Below are 24,940 nucleotides of genomic sequence, written 5' to 3' on the forward strand. Positions count from 1 at the left end.
CCAGTCCATGACAGATGGGCCTTTAAAGCTACAGTTGCTAAGTCAATGAAAGTCAAAGTAAATCAAATCATACACCGTCAGGTCCCTCTCCGAACCTCTGCCAAGCCCCCCCTTTTGTAGTGTGATACTCACACTACCCACTGAAAATGCATTCATGTTTATTTCAGTATAACTCTTTGTGATACAGGTATGAACAGAGTACCCACTACAACTAATTAGACTACACCACTGGTTGGTACAGTTTTTTGTTGTTTGTTTTGTCCAAGTAGTATAAAATAATTTCTCTGCTTGTGTTGTGTTGAGCTGCAATACCAACAATGGCCACTGCAGGCTATGGGCGATGTAGAACCCCGAGGACCTAGAAGAGGAGGAAGAAGAAGCAGAAGAAGACGGATGAGGAAGCAGCTGTGATCAACAGACACTTCACCAAAGACGGTTTATAAATTGAATATCTTTGATTTCACTGTGTGTGGAAATATCATTGATCCATAACACATGCATGGGAACTGTAGGCGGCCACTGAACAAGAGACGAACTGGTTGAACATGGACTCTGGACACCGTGCTCCGTCCGAGCAGCAGCCTCCTCCTGCTGCCTATCCCGGCGGCTTCCTGGACGCTCCGTACTCCGCTCTCATGCCGCCGCCGAGCACCGCGGCCCCTCCGCCGCCGCCGTGGGACCACCAGGCTGCTCGGCTGTGGGCTGCTGCTCCTCCGGGATACGGCGGCGGACACCGAGTCGACGAATACGACTTTCGCGCGCCACCTCCCGGAGGAGGGGGTTTCGACGGTGCTCACCTGGCCCCTCCGTATGGATTCAACGCACCCGTACTTCAGCGTCCCTTCGGCCCTTCCCCGGGACACTTCATGAACACACTGCCCCCCGCTCCGGTTAACATACACGGCCACCTCCAGGAGCTCAGAGCCGGGGTCTCCGGTCCGCAGCCCCCGCCGCCGCTGCTGCCTGACTCCGGTCAGAGGCGGCGGCACGAGGACGAGGACTTCCGCGCGGCTGGGATCCTCTTCGGCGGCTCTTTGCGGCCCCCCATGGGCCAGGACAGCCGCTGGAGACCCGGCTCGACAGCAGCTGAGCCCGAGGAAGAAGCAACCTCACAAAAGAGGCAGGACGCCCAGTGGCTTCAACAGTTTTTAAAGAACAAAAGCAGCAGCGTTGTTGTGTCGAAGAGCCCGCGGCGAGCCCAGCAGAAGCCGCCGTCATCCCACAGCTCCGTCCCCGCGCTGAGGGAGGCTGTGTCCGGGGCGGCTCGGCTGCTCTCCGCGCTGGAGGAGTTGTGTTACAACCTGAGACACAACGTGGAGGATGACGGCGTGTGGGCAGACTCCCACCAGACTGTTTTGCGCACGAAGCGGGAGCTCCAGGACACAGTGAAGCTCCTCGGTCACCGAGACCGTGTGGACGAAGTAAAAGCTAAACTGTCCCGTGCAGGTATGAGGAGAGCCCGCAGACTGAGAGCCAGGGGTCTGCTCCGGCTGGAGGAGGAGCACAGGCAGCAGCGCATCTCCGAGAAAGAGCAGGCGATAGACACATGGAGGAGGATGCGGGTACACGCGGTGGAGGAGAGGAAGAAGGTAAGATACATAACAGGATTTTAGGATCATGGGGTCACAGCTGATGAGTTTGGCATGTAGCCAGGGCCGTTGCTAGGAATTCTGGACCCCCTGAAAAAATACTAAAATGGGCCCCTGCCCCCTGACTTTTCCACTTTTTTGTGTTATCATTTTTTATTTAGCCTACTTTGTTTTGATGCTAATGCAGCATTACTGCGAGTATTAGTCAGGGTCTTATGCAGAATAATTCAGTCATACAAAGATTAGACTACTGGGGTTTTTGTGGGCCCTAATGGTCGCTGGGCCCCTAGAATTATCATCACCTTTCTCCCCTATACAATGGTCCTGCATGTTGCTGTTCTCCCCATCACAGTCTTCACTGGCCATATGAGCTCCTGCAGGTCTTTATTCTGTTATTTCAAAGGAGTATTTCAACCACCAATATTGGCCTGCCTTTATTTTTGCTAGGAGAACATTCAGTAGAATATGACCAAGAACAGAACTCAACTTTCTGTTTTTTGCACATGTTCATTTTCACACCAAAGCAGATTGATCTCTAGGACACAATGTGCTTCCATGATGTTAGAACAGATGGACATGGGACCTTCAGGCTTCAGGAATCAGATTTGTCATCTCTTTGGTTGATAATTTTGATTTTCCAGAGATGTCCTTGTGTTTGAAGGAGTGCCTTGAAATATATCCATATGTGCCTCCAATTAACCCAAATTATGTGAAATTTTCCAAGTTGTGCAAAGTCACAGTCAACTTTGATGAAAGTAATTGAAAATACACTAAAACAGTTATCTCTGTCATTATACTGACATTCAGAAATTTAAAAAAATGTCCATTGTAGCTGACCTAAAACAGGAAACGTTTCCTCGGTTTTACTGTCAGAAAAAAAGTTGTTTTGGTTGCAACTGTAGAAGGTAGAAGTCGATTTATCTCTATGGAAACAAATATGAGAAGTTCCTGCAATCAAATCAAACGTGTCTAAATTTAGCATGGTTGCATATTTTAACATCAGTGGTTAATGCATTTAAAAGGTGGAGAGCCAGCTGACCAGCAGGATTAGCTGCTTTTTCTTTAGTTATTTTCATCACCGTCCAAGTTCTGCAGGATAAAACCCTAAAGCAAGGCCAGGCCATGTAAGCAATGAAAAAAAAAAGGCCTAACAAGTTGATGAAGCTCCATAGTAACAACCATGGTTTTAAAGGTAGGCCTGTCCTTGGTGGTGCAGCTGATTCTTACTCCAAAGTGTTAATAACTTTCTTTTTTTGTGTGCACCAGGAGCTGGGACTGAAACTGGCAGCAGACGCCGTCCTCTGTGAGGTGAGGAAGAAACAGGCGGATGTGAAGAGGATGCAGGACATCCTGAGATCTCTGGAGAAACTCCGCAGGTTGAGGAAAGAAGCAGCATCCAGGAAAGGTGAGAGGAGCGTCCTGTCTGCAGTGGACCATTACCTCCTGTCTCATCTGACAACCTGGAGTGACTTGAGTTTCGGTGCAGTAGCATTAACAGTTGTGTGTCTGTGTCAGGGATCGTCACAGAGCAGGACTGCGACCACGCCTTCAGCCAACGACTGGAGCACTTGATAAGCGTGATGAAGAAGAGAACGGTGGTTTACTCGGCCGAGGAGAAGGCTCTGATGGTGATGCTGGAAGGAGAGCAGGAGGAGGAGAGGAGGAGGGAGCAGGAGAGACGAGTGAAGAAGGAGAGGGAGAGACAGCTGCAGAGGAAGCACCGAGTGGATGCCATGTTGTTTGGAGGTAAGACTGTAGTTTAACAACAGTGGAACTGAGTCATGTGTGTTTTGTTTAAAAAAAAATCGTATTTCATTATTGTCCCTGTTTGTTTCATAGATGAGCATCCTGTCGACTCTGCCCTGGCGCCGTTCAGAGAATATTACACCCAGGCTCAACACTCACTGCACTCTCTAATACAGATCAGGTCAGTTTTCTACAGCACAACACACATCACAATTACTTCTTCACAGAGGGACAGGTAGGTTTGGATAGCTTTGTTACCTAATGAATGAAATCATCATTTAAAAACATCATTTTATATCTACTTGGGTTATCTGTCTAATATAAAAATGAGTTTGATGCTCTTAAAAGTGTGACAACACGGAACGGAACGTTACGAGACAGAGCCGTTTTCGAGGTAAATTCAGAGACTGCTTGCTGAAAAACTGTCCCTGAACGCAACGCGCATCAGCGGTTTTGCATGAATTTACCTCGAAAACAACTCCATCTTGTAACGTTCCGTTATTATCTCATAGCGTGGTGAATGTGCAGGTCACAACTTGTCCACCAGAGCGTTTTGGAGTTGTTGGATTGTGTATTTGATGAGGGAAACCAAGAAATCCCATTAGCCTCCGTAGCGTAGCTCTGAGCAGCTCACGGCTCTGCTCCGCCGTTCTAAAAACAGCTTGCACCAACAATTAAAGGTAACGAACCTATTAATTATGACTATAGCGATTATGGCAATGGGCCAATTTGCCAAAATGTTGAACTATTCCTTTAAGACTTAATATTTTTCTATTAACTATACCTAGTACAGTTTGATCTATTTTCTGATATTGGATGTGATGTTTAAGATTGTTTACCTCTCTATTATATTTATATTTGTGTATTCTGGTCGACTTCTTGACATTGGATATTATGTTTGAGATATTCTAATTTTCGAATACATTCATACTATCATTATGTATTATCGAGGGTGGTATTTATGAATGGTCTATATGAATATTTTTTTATTTTCCTAATGGTTGATCTGGACCAGCTGGTTTCTGTTAAAAGGGAGACACACCCACTAATCAAGAAACACTGAGGATGGCTGCAAGTCAAAACGCGTCCGTTTGTCTGTGACTGCTTTTGGGTTTGATTCCCACGTTGACAGAGGTCATATCCCAGCAGTGTCCCCTATGGAACTCTAAAAACTTCTACGAGGACCTTTTCTAGAGATCACGTCAAGCTGTCAACACCAGAGAGCTGCTGTTTATTCCAAGAATGGTTCAGTCGACTCCCGTGTAGCTGTGGCACCACCTGGTGGTTGTGTTAAGCCAGGCCGCCTAACAGCAGGTGCTGAATTTTCTGTCATAACAGATTAAACTTGGCACAACTGCAGAGTGGTGTAATAAATGTAGCAATGACGCTCACATCAGCCATGATGCCTGTGCTGGACGGAGCAGCTGGCAGTGTTTCTTTTTGTTTGGCTTGGCACTGTCTTTGTTTTATGTTGCTCATTAAGCCGTGAGGTGGATCTGTCTCCACCTGCTAAAGGGCTGATGATGCGGAGAGCTGATTACTACAACAGTGCATCAGTTCACTGTGTACATACTGTGTTTGTGTGGAAACCATCTGTACTTATTAAAGAGGAACTATAAGTCCGGTCACTTTTCCTCTGTGTTGCTAACCCTCCTCCTGGCCATGTGCATTTGTTTACAACAAAGCTGGCGAGGAATCAATCAATAGAGCGGTAGATAACATTATTTATCATATACAATGTTACAACGTGTTTATTTGTGTAGTTTAATCTGTCATAAACAAGATATTACGGGTTACGGGGCACGATATGTCGCAGTGCCTCAGAAACGAGAGCTTACAAAGTTAGTTTTCAGCCAAGAGACGCTAAGTGGAAGGCAGAGAGCCTTTATTCTCCCTGGAACAAGTTAAGCCATTTATTTAACTGTCACAATTACTCCAAAGCTGTTTAATTAAGGTAGAAATGTAGTAGAGTTAAGCTACAAATCCGGCATAGTTCCTCTTTAAATAAAAGTAGAACAAATCGTCCTGACTGATGTGTTACTCTTTCAGGAGACAGTGGGACATATTTGTGGTTGCAGCAGATTGTCCCGATGGTTCTTCACTCCCTCTGACCTGGGTCCTGCCAGACCCTCCATCAGACCAGGACTGGGCCTCTGCACTGCTGGCTGCTGACTCTGACTAAGGCACTCTAGGACTCACTCAGCACGGGGCTTGTTGTGGCATCAGGCTGGCGGAGGAGAACATGGACCTGAAACAAGTCTGGTGAAAGTGTACTTGAGCTAAACCAGGTTCTAGTCTCAACATTTTATTCACTGACTCCTCGCACAGTTTGAAGAAGAACTAATCTTCTGTTGTTCTGTTGAGACGGTGACGTTAACATTCACGAGAACTCTTCGAGAAACTTCAATGTGTTTTTTTTTTTTTTTTTAACTGTCAGATGATGACAAATGGCCGATGTGATAAATTGGTATTAAATACTCTATTTACACCCACCATCTCCACTTGTGGTCCTTATCCAGATGTCCGAAGCACAGTGACTAGTAGAAGCCTACAGGTGTACAGGGTGAAATGATAGATGTCAACCCTTAGGCAAACTTCAGAACCAACAGAAACTGGAGTGACTTTTTTTTTTTTTTTGTAAAAAAAAACTAAATTTTTTCATATATTTTTTTATTTCACAAATGAACAGCTGTGATTCTGTGTATTGTAGTTTTGCATAAGGAGAATGTCACTAACTTATACACACACACACACACACACACACACACACACACACACACTTGACTGTACATTTTAATTTTGATGTACCGGTAACGATTCACTGTAATTGTTTTTTTGTTTTTTTTTGTCATTTAAGTTTTTATTCAATTTCTAATGTCAAACATCATACAAAAGATATCCAACTTCAACACAAACAAATCCACCATATTAAAACAAAAATACACATAATAACAACAAAATGTGCATATACATATAAATATACATACATACATACACAAATCCCAGCCCACAAACAGCGCAGCACATCTCCCAACACTAAACACTGTACACAAAAATATTATGATAATACACACGTTAACCTGATTGACTGTAATTGTTGAACTATCCCTTTAAATTCCAACTGACCTGGGATCAGAGTTTACAGCAGGGCCGTATGGTCATCTTTACAACCTGTTTGCTTCATGTTGTGTGTTTCCATGTGTGGTCAGTGAATCAGCTGACAGAGTTTAGTGTACGTCAATAGATTAGTGTTCCATGTGGTTCTCCTTAAAGCACCTCCTCCGATTAGACCTGCACTTCACTGACGTTTCACACAAACACACCTGAGAGGACACACACAGCCTTGCTTCAGTTCTGGTACACAGGTAAGACACATTTCTTGAATTGAATATGATGAGATATTGTATTTAAATTAGAAAACTCTTCAGATGTACATTTTCCTAGAAATTAGAGTCAACTCTATTAAACTGACAGTTGAAGATGTGTCTACTGGTAAGAGTAAACACCTACACATTAAACAGTAAATGTAACAATTTATTTAAACTTTCTTTGATTCCTGGCTATTTAAAAAATAGCAATTAAATATAGTTTAAATTTTAACTTTTCAAAGTTGGAAGGTTACCGATTTCTGTAACTTTTGCTTCCCCAAGAAGTAATCAGTCATAAAATTACGATAACAGATTAACATGTAATTTAAAAATATAACATTACCATGTCTTCTCTCCTTACTATAACATCAAATTAAAGTCAATTAAATATAATTTTAAATAATTAAAATGACTTTATGCTGATGAGGGTGAGGTTTTTGGCCTGTCCCTCACTGTTGTTGTACGTCAACAGGACTTTTAATTTGTAAAAATGTTGGAAAAATGTTAAAATGTTCACATTTACATATCGTTTTAAGTATGATCTTATTGTAAAACAGTGTTTTGGGTAATAAAAGGTCAGAAAAATAGGATTTAGAAGACATAAGATTCTGCAGCTTCAGATATTAACATAATTCATCATTTTCATCATTAAGCTCACCGAACAAAGGCAGAATATTGGTTTATTATAGACCTACAGTAAAATGGGGCTGAGGGCTATTTGTGTGTTTTACATAGAAGAGATACAACGAGCTTATAGAGCACCTGTCCTCTCTGATGGAGTAAATCCGGGACCATCTGTCTGGCTGGTGTTTGGGTGTTCCTGGGACAAATATGTGATTAACTTTCTAAGGACAGCAGCTTTATCCTAGTACAGCCTGCCTCTGCCGTATGGTTTGGACCTTCAGCGATTCACTGAATCCTTATCTGAAAACACTTCCATGTTTTGAAATGCACAGTGACTCTGGGTCTGTATGTTGTTTGGACCGAGTGCCCAGCTGCTTTGTGTAAACAGTGTTGTAATCTGTTGTAATCCCTGGACACCATTCATTCCTCATTGTGTAACACTCAACAGATATAGAAAAGCAGAGATGGAGAAACAGGAATTCTGGGAAAGCAAATCTGATTTAGCCTCTAGCTTTTCTCAGATCTGTCTGTGTGACCAGTGTGAGTTGATGGACGTCTCCCTAGAGTGATGGACAGGCCATAGACCCTTTCTACCACATGTGACAGATGGGTCATCAGCTTGGTTTAACATGAGTGCTGGTGCTATGGGCAGGGCCGTTGTATAAGGGAGAAATGTGATGATAATTCCAGGGGCCCAGCGCCCATTAGGGCCCACAGAAAAACTAAGTAGTCTAATCTTTGTATGACTGATTCTGCATATGACCCTGATACTCATAGTAATCTGCATTAGCATCAAAACAAAGTAGGCTGAATAAAAAATTATAATACATACGTAGTCTAAGAAAACAAGTGGAAAAGTCAGGGGGCAGGGGCCCACTTTAGTATTCTTTCAGGGGGCCCAGAATTCCTAGCAACGGCCCTGCATGGCTATGGGAGATGGGTGCATCATGGAGCAGTGATGGACAGTTTATTTCTCTTTGATGCAGTCAGTTGAGCGCTTGCTGTGTGTGACCAGATTTCTGAAATGAAAACCTGCTATCTTTCAAGTTCAGCAGTTGATAAATTATTAAAATACCCTGTTTTTGTTTTACCTGTGAAATTGAAGTGGGTTAGGTGGGTCCCAGTTTCATGTATTTTCACCACTGTATGTATTGTACTGTTATAAACCGTAGTTGGATACGGGGTGAATCGGGATATCTGAGGAGCAGGAGGAGCCTTACATCTTTTTACAGTACCCCATCCAGCTTGGACAGAGATGTCCAATACAGAGACACTTACCATGTAAGGTGCAGGACATCTCAGACAAAGCTAAGCACCCTGCCCTGTCCTGAGAGTTGTTTTCAACATTTATCAGAATCAGAATCAGCCTTTATTGTCACTATACAGAAGTACAGCGAAATTACAGCAATCAACCCGTCTGTACATATACAGCATACAATACATACACTAAGACAGACATAACAGGATGACTGGGCGGTAAGTAAAGAGGGGGGAGGAAAAGGGGAAAAACAAGAGGAGGGGGGAGGAGAGAAAAAAGCAGCTCCCAGACTATGCTCTTATGGGGGAGTAGTAGCCTACAGTGTGGGACCGTGAAAAAACCTCAGCAATAGGCACATATGAGCACACTTTACAACATAAGAACTCAAAAACAACTTGCACTGAGGGAGGGGGGAAAGGGGGGTGGAGGTGGTTTTCTTTTATAAAGAAGCATTTTATGGAGCTAATTTATTCCCTCATTCTGGGGAAGAAGAGTTGTGTGAGAAGTGTTTTCTTTAGTTTCTTTCGTAGGGCATCTTTAAAAAAACAACAACAACAACACAGCTTTGTGGATATTCCTATTTCCCCTTGATGATCAGAATAACCCTCACTGGAGATGTCTCCCTGTTTGTTCCACTTCCAAAACGAAAGGAATTGTCCCTCTACCAAAAATTGGCATTGGTCATCACTTCACCTGACATAAAACTTCTCAGAGTTCCCCACCCTGTCAAATGCTCTTTGGGTGTCATGTGCACTAATGCAGGATGAAAGTCAGTAAGAACCAAAAGACTGAAACCAGCAGAGGTTGGTTTAAAGCAGAAGTAAGCGATCAGGTCGTTTTGGCTAACTTCTTGTCAGCCGATGGAGTTAGCAGTCCCCGCCCTCGTCCCTACGTCACCACATTCACGCGCATCCCTTGGCTGCACACACAGGCCCTCATTTATCAAACTTGCGCAGGATCTGGTGTAGATTCTGGTGTAAATATCAGTGTACGCCAAGTGTCACGTGTGATTTACTATAAGTGTGTACGCTGCTGATTTCGGCGTAGAACCGGCGTGGTGGTGATAAATCCGGCGGCTGAAAACGAGCGTCATTTAAATGTCACGCCCCGATATATTCCTGCTTTAGAGGCGTCGCCCTGCCCCTTTTACGACATGGAGACACGGAAGACGGCCAAGAAGAGGGACTTTACCGGCATTACCGCGTTGAACAGGGAGAGGGCGGCAACATTAAATATCTAGACATTGATAGATTGATAGTTTTTGTGATTGATAAGCGTCATCCCGGTGGATGAAGGCTGCAGACGCACGTGTCACCGACCACGTCAGGAAACCCAGCGATCTCATGAAATGCTCCTGCAGTTTACTAAACACAAGTGACTGAGGAGAAATCATAGGCATATACTGCTGCGAACGCTACTTTATGACCATCAGCACCGCTGGCATGGTTCGGCTGATGGAGGGATGTGAAACACCGGCCCGATCTCCCGCTGACAGGTCCCGGTGACGGGAAAAAAAAAAAAAACACTCCGCCGCGGAGATCAGCTGCACCTGGACAGGTAGCCCCCCCCCCAACCGGGGCTCCGGTGTCCGGCAGAGAGAGAGACTGAGGAGCCGTCCGGTCATGCTCTGGTGCAGGAGATGTTGGAAGTTTGTGTGTGTGATCTACAGTAGGCTAACAGGTCTGTCTGTCATTCACTGTTTCTGTTTACACAGCTGATTAACGAGCATTTGTCACGTCGTGGTTTTTAATTCATCTCAGTTGCTCAAAATAAAAGTCGAGTTATATTTTCAACACGGACTTGGTTGTAGCGTTTCTTTTTTTTTTTGGCTACTTTTTATCTTTTTATCAATATAAACAACAACAACATGCGGTCCACATCGCTGCATTATTAGACTATGGTTTAATAATCGTTCTGACACAGCAGCACTCCTTCCTGCATGTTCTACGCTGGTTCCAAATGTGCGTACACCTGGTCAGAGCTGGCGTGAGATTTGTGCGTACCGTACGCTCACGCTCAGATTAATAAATGCCGATCCTTGCGGTGAATTTGGTGTACACCCATTTTTTTGGTGTACGCAAGTTTCATAAATGAGGGCCACAGAGAGGACCGCCCCTTTATGCAGTTCTCTCTCCTCATTGGATAAAGGTTGTAGGATACAAGGAAAGCTTACAGCAGAGCAGAGTGACTGACAGACCCGTGTTTCAGACCAAACACTCTATATAAGTGATTGCTGTCAGAAGATATAACTATTTAAGACTTATATTAACACAAACATCCCGCTTACTTCTGCTTTAAATGGTCCAAATGAAGGAGAGCATGTTGCTTTTAGCCGTGTTCTCATGAAATAGTCCTGGTCTCATCTAGACTTCTGTGTCTCTGTGTGTCTCCCTAACACTTTGAAGTAAATTGAATTGTGTGTGTGTGTGTGTGTGTGTGTGTGTGTGTGTGTGCGTGCGTGCGTGCGTGCGTGCGTGCGTGCGTGCGTGCGTGCGTGTCTGCAGTATGGACGCTGTCCCTCTGAAGATGCCTATCGTACAGGAAGTCCAAGAAGACATCAGAATTATTGTCCCTGATTATCTCACCATCCTGCGAGAGACAGAGGTGAGTGTGGTGGTGGTGTTCTTTCTGTCTCCAAATGTTAACTATGTGTATAATTAGAATAGGCTACCATGAAAAAGTACATGTTCTCATTTAATTAGAGAAGCAAAACTTTCATATGTTGAAGATTCATCATACACGGAGTGAAACAGTTCAAGTTTTTGTTTGTTTTGTTTTGTTTTCAATGGGGCTTATAGCTCATGAGCATGGAAGAAATCCTGGATATTAATGTTTTGAAGAGGAGACTGCTGAGGCATTTTTGAAGTCAAGGTTACTTAGCTACTTTTGCATCGATGATCAGTGCTGTGCTGTGTAAGAAGAGGAGTAATTAGTACAGCAGCAAAGGCCAAAGTGCCAACCATATCCCCTGTATTTCTCATCCAAACAAAGCAAATCTCCGCACTGCACTCGTCCATGCCGGTAGCAAGATGCAATCAGCAATTTTTTATTATCATGTTGTCAGTCATAATTATTTAATCAGAATACTTCACTCTGCATGTAATGAATCTAGAATATAGGAAAGTTTCACTTGAATTAGATTACGGTTGAAAAAAAAAAGTACTCATGAGAACGATGCCACTGTGTGCAAATGTAAGCAACAGGTGTTGAGATATTTCACATCTGACTCTGACATACTGACATGTCAATACTCTGCTATTATAGAGACAGTTTAAAGGGATATTTCAACATTTTGGCAAATTCTCCTACTGCCATAATCCCTATAGTTTTAGCAGTAGGTTTGTTACCTTTAATTGTCGGTGCAAGCTGTTTTTAGATCGGCGGGGCAGAGACGTGAGCTGCATGGTATTTCCACGTTTCCCTCATCAAACTAAATACACAATCCAACAACTCCAAAACACTCTGATGGACAAGTTGTGACCTGCACATTCACCACACTATGAAATAATCATGTAACATAGATGGAGTTGTTTTCACAGCAAATGTGTAACTGGAACTACATTTCAGAGTGAATTCAAAAGCGCAAGTAGTTCTGAGTATTTGCTTCAGATTGATTGATTTTTTTTAAATGGGAGCAGCACATATTAAAGCAGAAGTAAGCGTTATTTTTGTGTTAATATAAGTCTTAAATAGTTATATCTTCCGAAAGCAATCACTTACATAGAGTGTTTGGACCGAAACACGGGTCTGTCAGTCACTCTGCTCTGCTCTGAGTCGAGGAGAAAACATTTATCGTATCCTACAGTTTTTATCCAATGAGGAGAGAGAACGGCATGCAGGGCTGTGTGTGCAGCCAAGGGATGCGCGTGAATGTGGTGACGTAGGGACGAGGACTGTTATGGTGCGTTCAAGGCAACCCGTAACTCGTGTTTTTCCGACCTGTGAAGTCGTACCAGTTCGATCTGATACGAGTTCACGGGTCGGAAGTTACGAGTGGCCGTTATAGTGACTTTCACAGGTAAAACAGGTCGGAAAAACACGAGTGGGTTGCCTGGAACGCTACAAAATCGTAAGTTGTGACATGAAGCTGTAATTTACGGTTTCAAAAGCCTGCCTGGAACGCAGCATTAGCGAAAACGACCGGATCGCTTACTTCTGCTTTAATGTGTCGTAATGTTACATAATTATTTCATAGTGTGGTGAATGTGCAGGTCACAATTTGTACACAAGAGCAAGAGTTGTTGGATTGTGTCTTTGGTTTAATGAGGGAAACATGGACATGAAAATGCCGTGCAGCTCACGTCTCTGCCCCTCCACTCTAAAAACAGCTTGCACCGACAATTAAAGGTAATGAACCTACTCCTAAAACTATAGGGATTATGGCAATAGGCCAATTTGCCAAAATGTTGAAATATCCCTATAAGGTCAGGGAAATATTAATATTTAGGCAGCAGGCTGTAGCGTGGAGGTATGATGGCATAGAGTTCATGGGAAATGTAGGAATAGTAGACCTACTGCCAAGGAGGACAGAGCCGTAGAGAGAGGCGGCTTTCGGTTCTGACTGAAGCTATTGCTTTATTTATCACCGGCCTAACTGGCCATTAAGTTTACATTGATACCTGCCAACGTGAATTTTAATTTAGAGCCCTGATTATTGATAGACTTGAGGGAACTGCTTCTGTCACTAACATCTTGTGTCTCTCTATGTGGCAGTATGAGTTCAGTCTGGAGAAGTGGGTGCTCACAGGGCTCCAGAGTGGCTCCATCAGCCAGCACCTGCCTCCACCCTCCTCCTCCTCTTCATCAGGTCTGCTGCCATCTTGTCCTCCGTACTGGATGATGTTCAGCAGCCCTCAGCAGAGCCGCTTAGCAAGCTGCCAGAGCTCCAACCCTCAACCACACGCCCACACCAGTCCCACCAAGTCAGAACCTGCAGACAAAGGGGAGAGTGTTGCATGCAAAACCCAGACATTCACAGTGACAGGTTGCCTCAGTGCTTCGGATCAGCGTGGTCAGCAGAAAGCCTTCGTCCCCGACCTTCTCAACCCACCGGCCTGTCTCAGCAGCCTGCCACACCGGCGCAGGAAGAACCTACGGCAGTGCTCCCTCTCTGCGCTGGAGACCACACAACACGACCCCAGTGCGTTCAGCCAGAGCCAGAGTCAGAGCCAGAGCCCGTCCTCACACAGACTCTCAGGCACCAAGACCCCGGCCACCACCAGAGCTAACTCGGTCCACAGGCTCCCCAGCGTCACAAACCATAAAGCAACGGTAAGAGACAAAGATTTTAACATCTGTGCTCCAGTTTTTTTTTTTTTTTTTCCTGGTGGTTTGAGCCAGGTTTTTAATTATGGTTGTAGCCACATGAGTTTGTGATGAGTTTAGCAGTGATTTAGGGATGATGTACTTACATTTCAGACATGATTTTGTGTTGATATTAGTGTTTGGGTTATAATGATTTTAGCGATGAATTTAGTTGTGATATAGAGATTATGGTAACACGTTACTTGAATACGTAAGACTGACATAACACTGACATAACCATGGCATAACACCTGTCATAAATATCAATGAATACTTATGACAGTTGTCGTTAAGTGTCATTCAGTAAATTACGGTATGTCACTTTTGATGCAAAGTTGACATTGTTTGAGATATCCTTGTTATGACAACTTGACAAAAAGACAACATAACCTGTAATTGCCAAACTTTAAAAAAATATGTCAAATTATGTCAGTCTCAAACAATGTCAACTTTGCATCAAAAGTGACATAACTTACCAAATGATACTTAACGACAGCTGTTATAAGTATTCATTGATGTTCATGACAGGTGTCATGTCATGGTTATGATGGTGTTATGTCAGTCTTATGAACACGTATTCAAGTAAAGTGTTACCGAATATATTAGCCATGATTTTGTGATCATTTTAAAGGAGCATTATCGCAAATACAGCAGTAATAGCATAAAATAAGCTGAAATATGCAAAAGATGGGTCGGGGGGAGCCATAACTAAATTTACAAAAAAAATCGCCAACAGTATAGTGTCCGTGGGGCAAATGCAGCATTTGTCTTTGTTATGATCCAAGCCGGCCCGGCGCTTGCTGCGTTAAAATGCACTCGGAACTCGCAAATCAGACCTCCGAACCGGACAAATATGCAACAGTAAGTAATGTAGCAGTGTTAGGCTGCTTACAGTCACTGAATCGCTGGTAGAACACTTTGTCTCCACGTCCCTGTGTCTTTCTTCAGCTGTCCTCTCAGCGTTATTAAGGAGGAGGACGTTTCAGTTGTTGTTGTCGTTGTTGTGGTTGTGCGCGACGTAGAGCTGCCGCTTCCACTAGCGAGTTTTCTTTTTCCCGCGATTGCACGTTCATTCAGCCTGGCGAGGGAGGAGGAGGGGGGAGGGAGAAGGAGGGGGGGCCGGGGGGGGGGACTAAACGAGGCTGCTCTCTCTCTCTGACAGCTGCCCACTTGTTTATATCTGATAAACTCCGCCTGGCTCCATCTAGTGGCCGAATTTTGCGATAATACTCCTTTAATGATAATTTTAGCAATGATTGTTTGAGTGATTGCTGTGACCATCACTCACCAAACAATTCATTTTGCTACTTGTAAAGGGATGTTGTTTTGGTTCATTCTCAAATCGTCTTCAGTTCCATCTTATTGCTGAGACAATGCTGTGTTAAAGCCTGTTGTCCAAATGTGTTTAACCCAGTGTTTTTCAACCTTGGGGTCGGGACCCAACATGGGGTCGCCTGCAAAATGTCTAGTAATTGATTTAAAAAAATTAAGACTGATAAAATGTTTTAACTAATTATTATTCTTTTAAAGTATAATTAAAAACACCACAGACAATCTTAAACAACTGTATCCTATATTTCTCGAATATAAATCGAGTTCAAATAAAATGCAACATATAAAATCTGAGCTGGCACAACTTGATTGACGCGGGTCGCCAGAAATTTGTTATGTCAAAATGGGGTCACGAGCCAAAAAAGGTTGGGAACCACTGGTTTAACTGATTTTATGCTTCATAAAGATGTGAGAGAAAGCTCCCGCACACTGTCATGTCATCACTTGCAAAGATTTTATTGAGCTGAACAACGTTTCGGTCCTGAGACCTTCGTCAGGTTCTAAAGCCAACTCGACCACCAAGGTCTTCTTCTACGCACCTGTCCGTCCGTGCCGGTGTGCACAAGTTTCAGCCTGGTTTTATGCTTCATAAAGATGAAATTATTAGAGATGTTGGCCTAACTCAGACCTTAAACTTCAAGTGAGTACAGAAACGACTACACAATGAAACTAACATCCTAACTAACATCCCATACTCCATTATGGGATGAAGCCCCACAATCTATCTTACATGCAACAGTCTTGTTTTGTCAATGGCATGGCCTCGTGACTGGGAGTTTGTAGGGGAGCTTATGATGCACAGTCTGCTGTAAATATAGCCCTCCCTCTGCCTAGGAATACAGCGTAACACTGAGGACCTGAAGCTTCCTGTAAACCTCCCATAAGCCAGACAGGTTCCATGATTATTCCTCATTGCACAACACAGCATAATGGTTTGTGACTGGAAGTATTTATAACCCTTTAAATATCCTTCTGTGAAAGTCAGCACTGTGTTAGCAGGAAGAGGAAATCTACCCTTACCATATTTTTGTAGCTAATACTGTATATCCAAAACTGTTATAACAGGGCTCCAGACTGTACTAGGAGCACAGTGGCCCACAACCTAAAACTTTAGGGACACAAGCAGAAAATGTAGGGGTGCACACCATAAATTGACTTTTCATTCATGATCCTCACACACACTGGCCTGCCACCTGTAATGAAAGATTCCAGATCAAGTCGCCCCTTCCACACTGCAAAAACTCAAAATCTTTCCAAGAATATTTGTCTTATTTCTTGTCAAAAAAATGTCTCATTTCTAGTCAAAACTAAACTCTTTTAACTCAAAATAAGACTCATCACCAAAAATGAACTTGTTTTTAGATAATTTTCACTTGTTTCAAACACATTTCCACTTGAAATAAGTAGAAAAATCTGCCAGTGAAAGCAAGTTTTTTGTGCTTGTAATAAGAAAGAAAAACTTGATCCACTATCAGATTTTTCTACTTATTTCAAGTGAAAATGCTTGAAAAAAGTGTATAAAAGTGTCTAAAAACAAGCTACTTTTTAATGTGATGTTTCTTATTTTAAGTATAATGAGATTTGTTTTGACTAGAAATAAGTTTTTGCAGTGATCTTTCACCAAACCCCCCCCCCCCCCAGCAAATTTAGATGTTGCAGATGTGCAAGTAAATGAAAGATTTACTTGCACTGTCTCAAATTTTAGGGGCAAAATGCTCCTGTTTAGGGGCAGTCTGGAACCCTGTATAAGGGATCTGAACTTTAAAAATAGACTGAGACGTCTTCTCCCTGACTGCAGCCTAGTTGGAGCGTCACCAGGATTAGCTGCACCAATGCTGTGTCTCAAGCTCTCCCTGCTCTGATCTGCTGTCGGAATCATATGACATTTACAATACATGTGTGTGTGAGTGACTCATACTCAGTACACTCTGTTGATTCACAGGTGTCTTTCAGTCCACGAGGTCTTCCTTCAGCTTCAGACTCGTCAGCAGAGCTCCTGGCAGCTCTGAGCCCAGAGGAGAGGAAGCTGCTGGCAGCCATCACAGCCAAGGGCTACCCCCTTCGCACCGCCATCCTGGCCCTGCAGAAGACGGGGCAGCAGACCCCAGAGCAGGTCAGACCACACACTGTCAGACTTGTGGTCTCTCTTTACTGTCCTAAACACAGATCCTAGATGGCCACACACATGTTCAGTCCACGTAACCTGGAAACACCTCTGAGTTGGGCTCTGTGAGAGTTTGAGTTGAAGTTTAATCCTCTACTTTTGATTGAGGAATCAATAATATAATTCAAAACGTAATACTTCTTAATGCTTAAAGAGGAACTAAGCAGGGTTTTCCTGTAGCTACAGTATGCTACATTTTTACCTCAGGCTATTTTAAAAGCTCCGGAGTAATTGATAGTTAAAGCAAGGGATATTTCAACATTTTGGCATATTTGCCTATTGCCTAGCTGCATGGTATTTCCACATTTCCCTCATCAAACTAAATACACAATCCAACAACTCCAAAACACTCTGATGGACAAGTTGTGACCTGCACATTCACCATGCTATGAAATAATAACGTATAATTGTGAAACATGAAGCAAATACTCAGAACTACTTGCGCTTTTGAAATCACTCCGCCCAGCAGTGTCTGAAATGTAGTTCCGGCTATGCATTTGCCTCGAAAACAAGTCTGTCTTGTAACGTTCCATTACTATTTCATAACGTGGTGAATGTGCAGATCACAACTTGTCCACCAGAGCGTTTTGGAGTTGTTGGATTGTGTATTTGATATACACAGAGGGCTGTTGAGAAATGACATATAAGGAAGTTAAAATGAATGAATGAATGAATGAATGAATGAATGAATGAATGAATGAATGAATGAATGAATGAATGAATGAATGAATGAATGAAAGAGTGAAGTGAGTAAATTCACAATTGTACTATAAAGACAGACTAACTGAAAGGTTAGCCTAATAAGTTGGATTCTGCTACCTCCTGTTCCTTATAACCTGCTGGTATTGAGAACTTCCTGCTGCTGACATCCTATGATAAAGGATGACTTTCACTCACTTAAATGTGTCTTGAACCTTTGTACATGTGTCTGCAGATCTTGAGTTACCTAGTGGCATGTGACCACCTGTGTCAGCTAGGCTATGACATGACCGAGGTACAAGAGGCCCTGGAGATGTTTCAGAACTGTGAGACAAAGGTAAGACAGAGACCTGCAGCATCACCAGAGTCTTAAATCCTCTCACAGACTGTACTTTTTTTTTTTTATATATATATACAGCTACCAGGATTTATATTTGTATAACACATGACCGTTTCTTTCTCTTGAGGCTAAGGAGTTCCTCTACCTGCTCAGTCGGTTCCATGAGATGGGCTTCCAGCAGAACGCCATAAAAGAGGTGCTACTGGTCCATGACAACCACCGAGAGCGGGCCCTTGAGGAGCTGATGATGCGTGTGGCATGATGAACAATATATCAGCACACACACACACACACACACACACACACACACACACACACACACACACACACACACACACACACACACACACACACACACACGCATGCACATCTTGTCTGAAGATGGTTGGTGGCCTTTTCAAAGGGAAAGGGAATGACAATAGCAATGACGATGATCAGTCTCATACACTCTCTCTTTGCTTTGGTATAAAGACATATTATGTGTGTCAGTAGTTTGTTTCTTATTCAACTATGATATCAGTATTTCTTGTGCGGACTATATTAAAGGGTTATCAAACAAAGGCTTCATGTTTATTTCACTCAAGTAAATTATCCTTACAGGTCCAATTTGACCCCACCTCCTACAATGAGTCTGAGAAACAGAATTATAAATTTAAGGTTTGTTTTCTGTTGAAACAGGAGCAGGTCCACTGTCTTCCATGTGCCCCCCCTGCAATCTGATTGGCCACCCTGTGTGCCCTCCCCCAAATGGTCTTTGACCTATGGTAATGTCAATCACTGTGTAAAGCTCTTTAACACTGCTATCTTTATTGTAGGCTCTTAAAGGGATAGTTCACCCAAAATTCAAATTTCACTCATTATCTGTTCACCCTCATGTCAACTAATAGTGAACTAAGAGTCCTCCGTGCCTCCTCTGAGTTACGGGGGGGTCCGCGCAGAAGGTATTTGTCCATATAATGGTTGTGAATGGATACCACTTTTCTTCGTCCAAAAAGACACACCAAAAAACATCCAAATACCTCCATACTGCTCGTCTGTAATGTCCCTCTTGTATTGAAGCCCCGGCATGAGAAATTGTTCCGAAAAAAATTAAATAAGTCTATATTTTAAGCTTGTTTGTAGCGGAAGCTCCCAGTGTCTCAGTTCACTGCTGGCGGAACAATTTCTCATGTCGGGGCTTCAATACAAGAGGGACATTACAGACGAGCAGTATGGAGGTGTTTGGATGTTTTTTGGTGTGTCTTTTTGGACGAAGAAAAGTGAGCTCCGTTCGCAACCATTATATGGACAAATACTGCTGTGCAGACCCCCCCCGTGACTCAGAGAAGGCACGGAGGACTCTGAAAATTCTCACAGCTCTTAGTCGACATGAGGGTGAGTAAATAATGAGTGAAATTTGAATTTTGGGTGAACTATCCCTTTAATCAACTCTGTACAGCAAACATCCTGTGGTGTATAGTAAATGTAGAAAATGGTGTAAAATTGTTATTGTTCTCAATTTCACCATTTGACTAATGCTTGTTAGAGCATTTGACTGTTAGACAAAACACTGAGATGTTGAGCTCAAAATACTAGGTAAGATGTTCAGTTTGAAAATGTATTGTTTTGCTTATTCTGCTAAGACTTCTTATTTGCAAGATAAAGTTGATTATTGATTGACTATAATTTTAATATTGGCAAGTGGGTCCACACAGATCATATTCAAACTGTTCAGCATCATCTGAATAGGTTCATGATAATTTCCTGATAATTGCTCATCAAATGTAAAATAATGGGGGAAACAGGACAATTTATATTTGATAAAAACCACTTCCTGCTTCAAACTTCACAGAGCCAAAGAAGCCATTTGGAAAGTCTGTAAAATAGGCCCTGTAGCTTCAAGGTTCTGCTTCCAGGAGGTCTAACAGACGTTGATTATGAATCTGTTTTACACAAGAAATTTCTGATTCATGGTATAAATGAACATAAATCTTATTTTCCCCAGTATTAAACAAAGGCAGGCTGACTAATGCTAAAAGATTGTTCAAACTTGTTAAAAGAGGAGGTCAGTGGGGTCTCTGACTGTAAATCTGCACTGCAGTATCACACCATGGTGTTCCTTATCAAGTCTCCTAATATGAAAATCCCTTGACATCACATAACCAGAACTATAACTAGACTGATACTCAAATCAGTGGCATTTTTTCGGCCATGGAGAATAAATTAAAGCACAACTATCCCTTTAAATCAGTGTAAGTGTTTGTAAACTTCAGGATTCGTATCCTGTTGATACTCACATCAAATCATTGCTCACCTGTACCTGGCACTGCAGTGTGTAGCCACACAGGTCCTTGGCTGTTGAATGTGCAGGCGGTGCCCTCTGTGCACACATGCACTAAAAGAGAGCACAAGCAGTCTAAGCCTATGGCAGCATGGCTGTGGTTCAGAGCTACTTGAACCAAATCCGACCTGCAACGCTCTAAATGCCACGGCACAGTCAAAAACCGTCTGCTTTCCAGGTACCTCTTCACTGAATGTTTAGAATAGAGCCTGATACTGCCACCTGTCTGCACAAATGTGCACAACACCCAAAGTAAAAACAGAAAATGGACAATTTGGCTCAAGGTCAACAACCAAACTTCTGCTGTGGTTCAGATTCTATTCTGCATAAATTGAGAGCAAAAAGCAAACGATCAAAAAAAAAGTAATTGATTAAAATACTTAGAAACAAATTTTAATAGAATGTTTTAAAACATATTCTGCACTCTTTCATTATCTCTGAGAGACAACAGTCTTTATTTGCTGCACCACAACAGATTGCCTGTGAACTGTCATTGAGTGTAATAAGTGTGCATTTATTTCTCTGAAGATAGTCTTAGTCATGTCCTGTCTGTATTGTTCTTTGGTATCATTACACCAAAGGATGGTTACTCTCTGTCTCAGTAGAGACAGGAGACTCAAAAGCTGCAGGTGGACACTGTGCAAACCTAGAGTCTGAGACGCAAACCTTAACCTCCCTGTCAAAGAAGGTAGATAAATGAGTGCCTAGAAGCTGAGGACCGTTTCCAGCTCACTGCAGTGATCCAGCAAATATGTCTGGCAAAACGGATGTTTCTGGTAAGTAAATCCAGAGAGAGAGAGAGAGAGAGGAACGGTTTTCACCACCGTTTGGGATGTGCTATGACAGACGTGTCACTGTCAAATCAAGGAAGCTTCAGGTTTGGGACCCAAGAGAGTGCTGTTGCAAAATTGAGGCATTAGTGACTTTAAGTGCAATACCACTGAGAGCCACTGGGAGCCGCTGGCTCCAAATAAACTCTGGCCCCAATACACACTCATTCAAAAAACACTAACTTCTCCAATGAAATAAGTCAGTCTTTTCTTTTACACCATCATTGGCTACCATCACACCTGTTGTTCACTGTTCTGGTGGTCCATCTGAAAATAATCCTGATACATTAGATATCAGGCATTAAAGATTGGAATAATAAGAGGGGTGTCTGTTTGATTGACATGTCTTTTCTGCAGTGATTGATGACCTGATGGACAGGCCGCATGTCAGATATCAGAGGATCAGAGTCAGGTTTGTTAAATTTTGATATCTTCTTGTTTGTGGAGGAGGGATTTTACAGGGACGTGTTTGCTATTAGTTATTCAGTTTTAATTAGTTGTCATTAGACTGCCATTATGACTCGGTGCTTAAAGACTGGATGGAGCTGATATCCACTTTTCAGTAAGGGAATGTATAATTTCTGAATGTATTTGAATCGATTTTAATTTGTATGATGACTGAAAAGCTAGTGAGTAGTGAGTGCTCTGCATGTTCTCCTGCAAATTATGACATGTGACTTGCAAACATTTACAGTCAGCAGAAAAATCAGTGGATGATAGGCTTTGTCTACATGCAGCAAAACTTTTAGGTGCATCTCTTAACTTGTTCTAACCTCGTCGTAACTTCTTCTTCTAATTTCCAAATAACTACAAAGGGAAATGGGCTATTTAATTTGTGCTCTGGAAACCAAATATTTGTGAAAGATATCTGAAATCCTGAGCTAAATCCGGTACCATCATGTTTGTGGGCAAAGTGTGATGTAGGACTGATCAGAAGGTGCCACACCAATCAAAAAGAAGCTGTTAACTGTGTCCAACCAGAGGTGAATCTCTCCTGAAAGCTGGAGTGATCGTTCCATGTGGAAATTGACCTGTTCAAATGCCAGTTTAATAAACGTGACACATATGACTAGAGATTTGTACAGGATCAGCAAGACGTAAATGCGGCAGTCCATGCACATGCACCGAATGTTTCGAACCTTCATACATTTTTCCTCAAGTTAATGCCTGCACATTGGATGCAAAATGCAGACACAAACACAGACTGGTGGGTGCAAAGCAATTTATTGGGGAAAAAGAGGCAAACAAAAGAGACAAAACAAAGTACCAACGGAAAGGTCAGCAGGTTTAAGTCCTGGACAAGACCAAAGAAACAAATAGGACGCCAAAACCCCCATAAATTTGGCATATATTTAATTCTATTGTTTAAGTTCATTTGTTTATAATTGATTGCACTTAGAATAATAGAATTACAGTTATAGTTACATTTCCCATCATTTTTTATATACACACATTCATTTTTAACATTTACATTTTGTATTTCACATTATTCAATGCAATGTAATGATGTTGTTGCATTTAAAATCAAAAGGCTGGCGGCATATGTCCATAGAATAAACTTTTCCCCAGTGGCTGTAAGGTGGAACAAAGCAGAAGAAGAAGACACAGTCCCACATGAACGTGAGCTAGCAAGAGGAAAATGTATTTTTAGTTGATGGCTCTGTGTCGATATCGCCAGGAGATACTATACCTTTTTCAGGATGTTTTGAGTGTGGATGGAAGAGAAGAAGATCAATATTCCAACTTGTTTACATTTTTCGGTGAGTATAATCTTCTTGCTTAAAGGGATAGTAGCATTTTTTTAAAGTGGGGTTGTATGATCTACAAATAGCCCATAAGTAGAAGACTCTCTGCACTCCTCCCGTTAGCAACGCCAGCCCATAGCCCAACTCACGTATCCCTCCGCCCAGGGTTAGCGCCCGCCGATTAGCAGTTGGTTATAGCTCCAAATAAAAACTGTGTTTTTCCTGCACTTTGAAGGGCTGGAAAAAATTATATTATAGCGAACAATGGAACTGTGTATTTTTTTTCAGGTAAAACCTCTTTTAGGCCGCGAAAATAGGCCGTTTCTTTGGGTCTGTTCACAACACTGTATGTTGTAAATCTCTGGGCAGGGCTATGGGCTGGCGTTGCTAACGGGAGGAGTGCAGAGAGTCTTCTACTGCAATTAAAGTATTTAGGGGCTATTTGTAGATCATACAACCCCACTTTTAAAAAAATGCTACTATCCCTTTAAGTGTTGAATGATGTGAATGACAGGAAATGTAAGTTGGCAGACAGTATTGCCTCAAGACCTTTATTTCTATTTCCTGGCGTGGACATGTAAATCAGCAATAAGGTATAGAAACAGAAGAAAGAGATTGGATCTCCAAATTAATCCGGATACTTAAAGAAATAATTTGAAATGAACTAAGGTTCATTTACACTGTATGCAAGGTTTCTTTTGTTGTTGTTGTTTTTGCTTTCTGAAGAAGGAGGATTCTAGGGGGTCGGAGGATCCCTGTTGTACGTGAAGTCGTGTGTTGTTCCTGGGATGCTCTGGATCTCCACTTCAAATCAGATAAGATCAAGCAAAAGAAGAAAAAAGGGGTCCCTAACTAAACTGAATCTGACTAGTTGATAAAAGGTTGATGATTATGATTATTTGGTCTGGTGTTGGAGTGAACCCAGCCTTGACCATCTCTTCCCAGAGTTCAAAGATATGAATTACTCTACTTTATTAAGCCCCATTAAGCCTCATATTCTTTCTTGTACTACTGCTGTCGATGCACAAATCAACACCAAACATTTAGTTTCCTCAGCAGACCACAAATTAGTTTTCTCCAGGTTGTCAGTCACTGCCGTCTCCTTCTTCCTGTTCGTCTTCCAAGACTAGAATATGACACGCCCACTGATGATGTCATGGTTCCCAGGAAAAGAACCGACTATATTCAAAACTGGGTTCAGGAACTGGAACTGGGTTGTTGCTAGATGGCGTACAGCTGCAGGAAGTGACGTCCTAGAAAACATGCAATCTTTACTTATCTGTGCCTAAACCCAACCAATGGCTTCACTTACTTTTTGCTTTTTCCCCCCTATTTTACACGTGTACATGCCAGTTTTACTAAACTTAACCAGTCGGGAGTTCTCAACGAGATTTGGTAAGATTCTACGTCACTTCCTGCAGCTCATGTATGCCATCCAGCCACAGCCCCAGAACTGGCACGGAGCCCTGCTGGCGGGAAACCCCTATTAAAGTTGACACAGGCGCCCAGGCTAATGTGATACCAGCAGACACATTTCACAGAATATTTGGAGATGTGGTATTAGGCTCACCAGACAGTTGCATATCAGGATACAGGGGGCAGATACTTAAAGGAGGTTGCA

At 42.6% G+C, this 24,940-nt stretch overlaps 2 protein-coding genes across 2 annotated transcripts; both read left to right on the forward strand.

The window, feature by feature from the left end:
- Positions 1-445: 445 nt before the first annotated feature.
- On the forward strand, positions 446-5,724 carry pdcd7 (programmed cell death 7). Its single transcript, XM_083992582.1, has 5 exons — positions 446-1,589; positions 2,856-2,994; positions 3,105-3,335; positions 3,429-3,516; positions 5,385-5,724. The coding sequence occupies exons 1-5, from the start codon at positions 546-548 to the stop codon at positions 5,515-5,517; spliced, it is 1,635 nt and encodes a 544-aa protein (XP_083848708.1). The 5' UTR covers positions 446-545; the 3' UTR covers positions 5,518-5,724.
- A 5,366-nt stretch (positions 5,725-11,090) lies between these two features.
- Positions 11,091-18,686, forward strand: ubap1lb (ubiquitin associated protein 1-like b; the record flags this gene model as incomplete). The annotated part of the gene is made up of 5 exons (XM_083992793.1): positions 11,091-11,189; positions 13,299-13,856; positions 17,020-17,334; positions 18,320-18,421; positions 18,552-18,686. 5 exons carry the CDS (start codon positions 11,091-11,093, stop codon positions 18,684-18,686), a joined length of 1,209 nt encoding a protein of 402 aa, XP_083848919.1.
- Between the last annotated feature and the right edge of the window lie 6,254 nt (positions 18,687-24,940).

This window comes from Trachurus trachurus (assembly GCF_905171665.1).
Source record: "Trachurus trachurus genome assembly, chromosome: 3".
In the NCBI taxonomy this organism is placed as follows: Eukaryota; Metazoa; Chordata; class Actinopteri; order Carangiformes; family Carangidae; genus Trachurus; species Trachurus trachurus.

Coding starts and splice junctions, on each gene's coding strand:
- pdcd7 (XM_083992582.1), top strand. CDS start 546: ATGGACTCTGGACACCGTGCTCCGTCCGAGCAGCAGCCTCCTCCTGCT. Junction 1,590..2,855: donor CGGTGGAGGAGAGGAAGAAG/GTAAGATACATA, acceptor TGTGTGCACCAG/GAGCTGGGACTGAAACTGGC. Junction 3,336..3,428: donor GGATGCCATGTTGTTTGGAG/GTAAGACTGTAG, acceptor TTTGTTTCATAG/ATGAGCATCCTGTCGACTCT.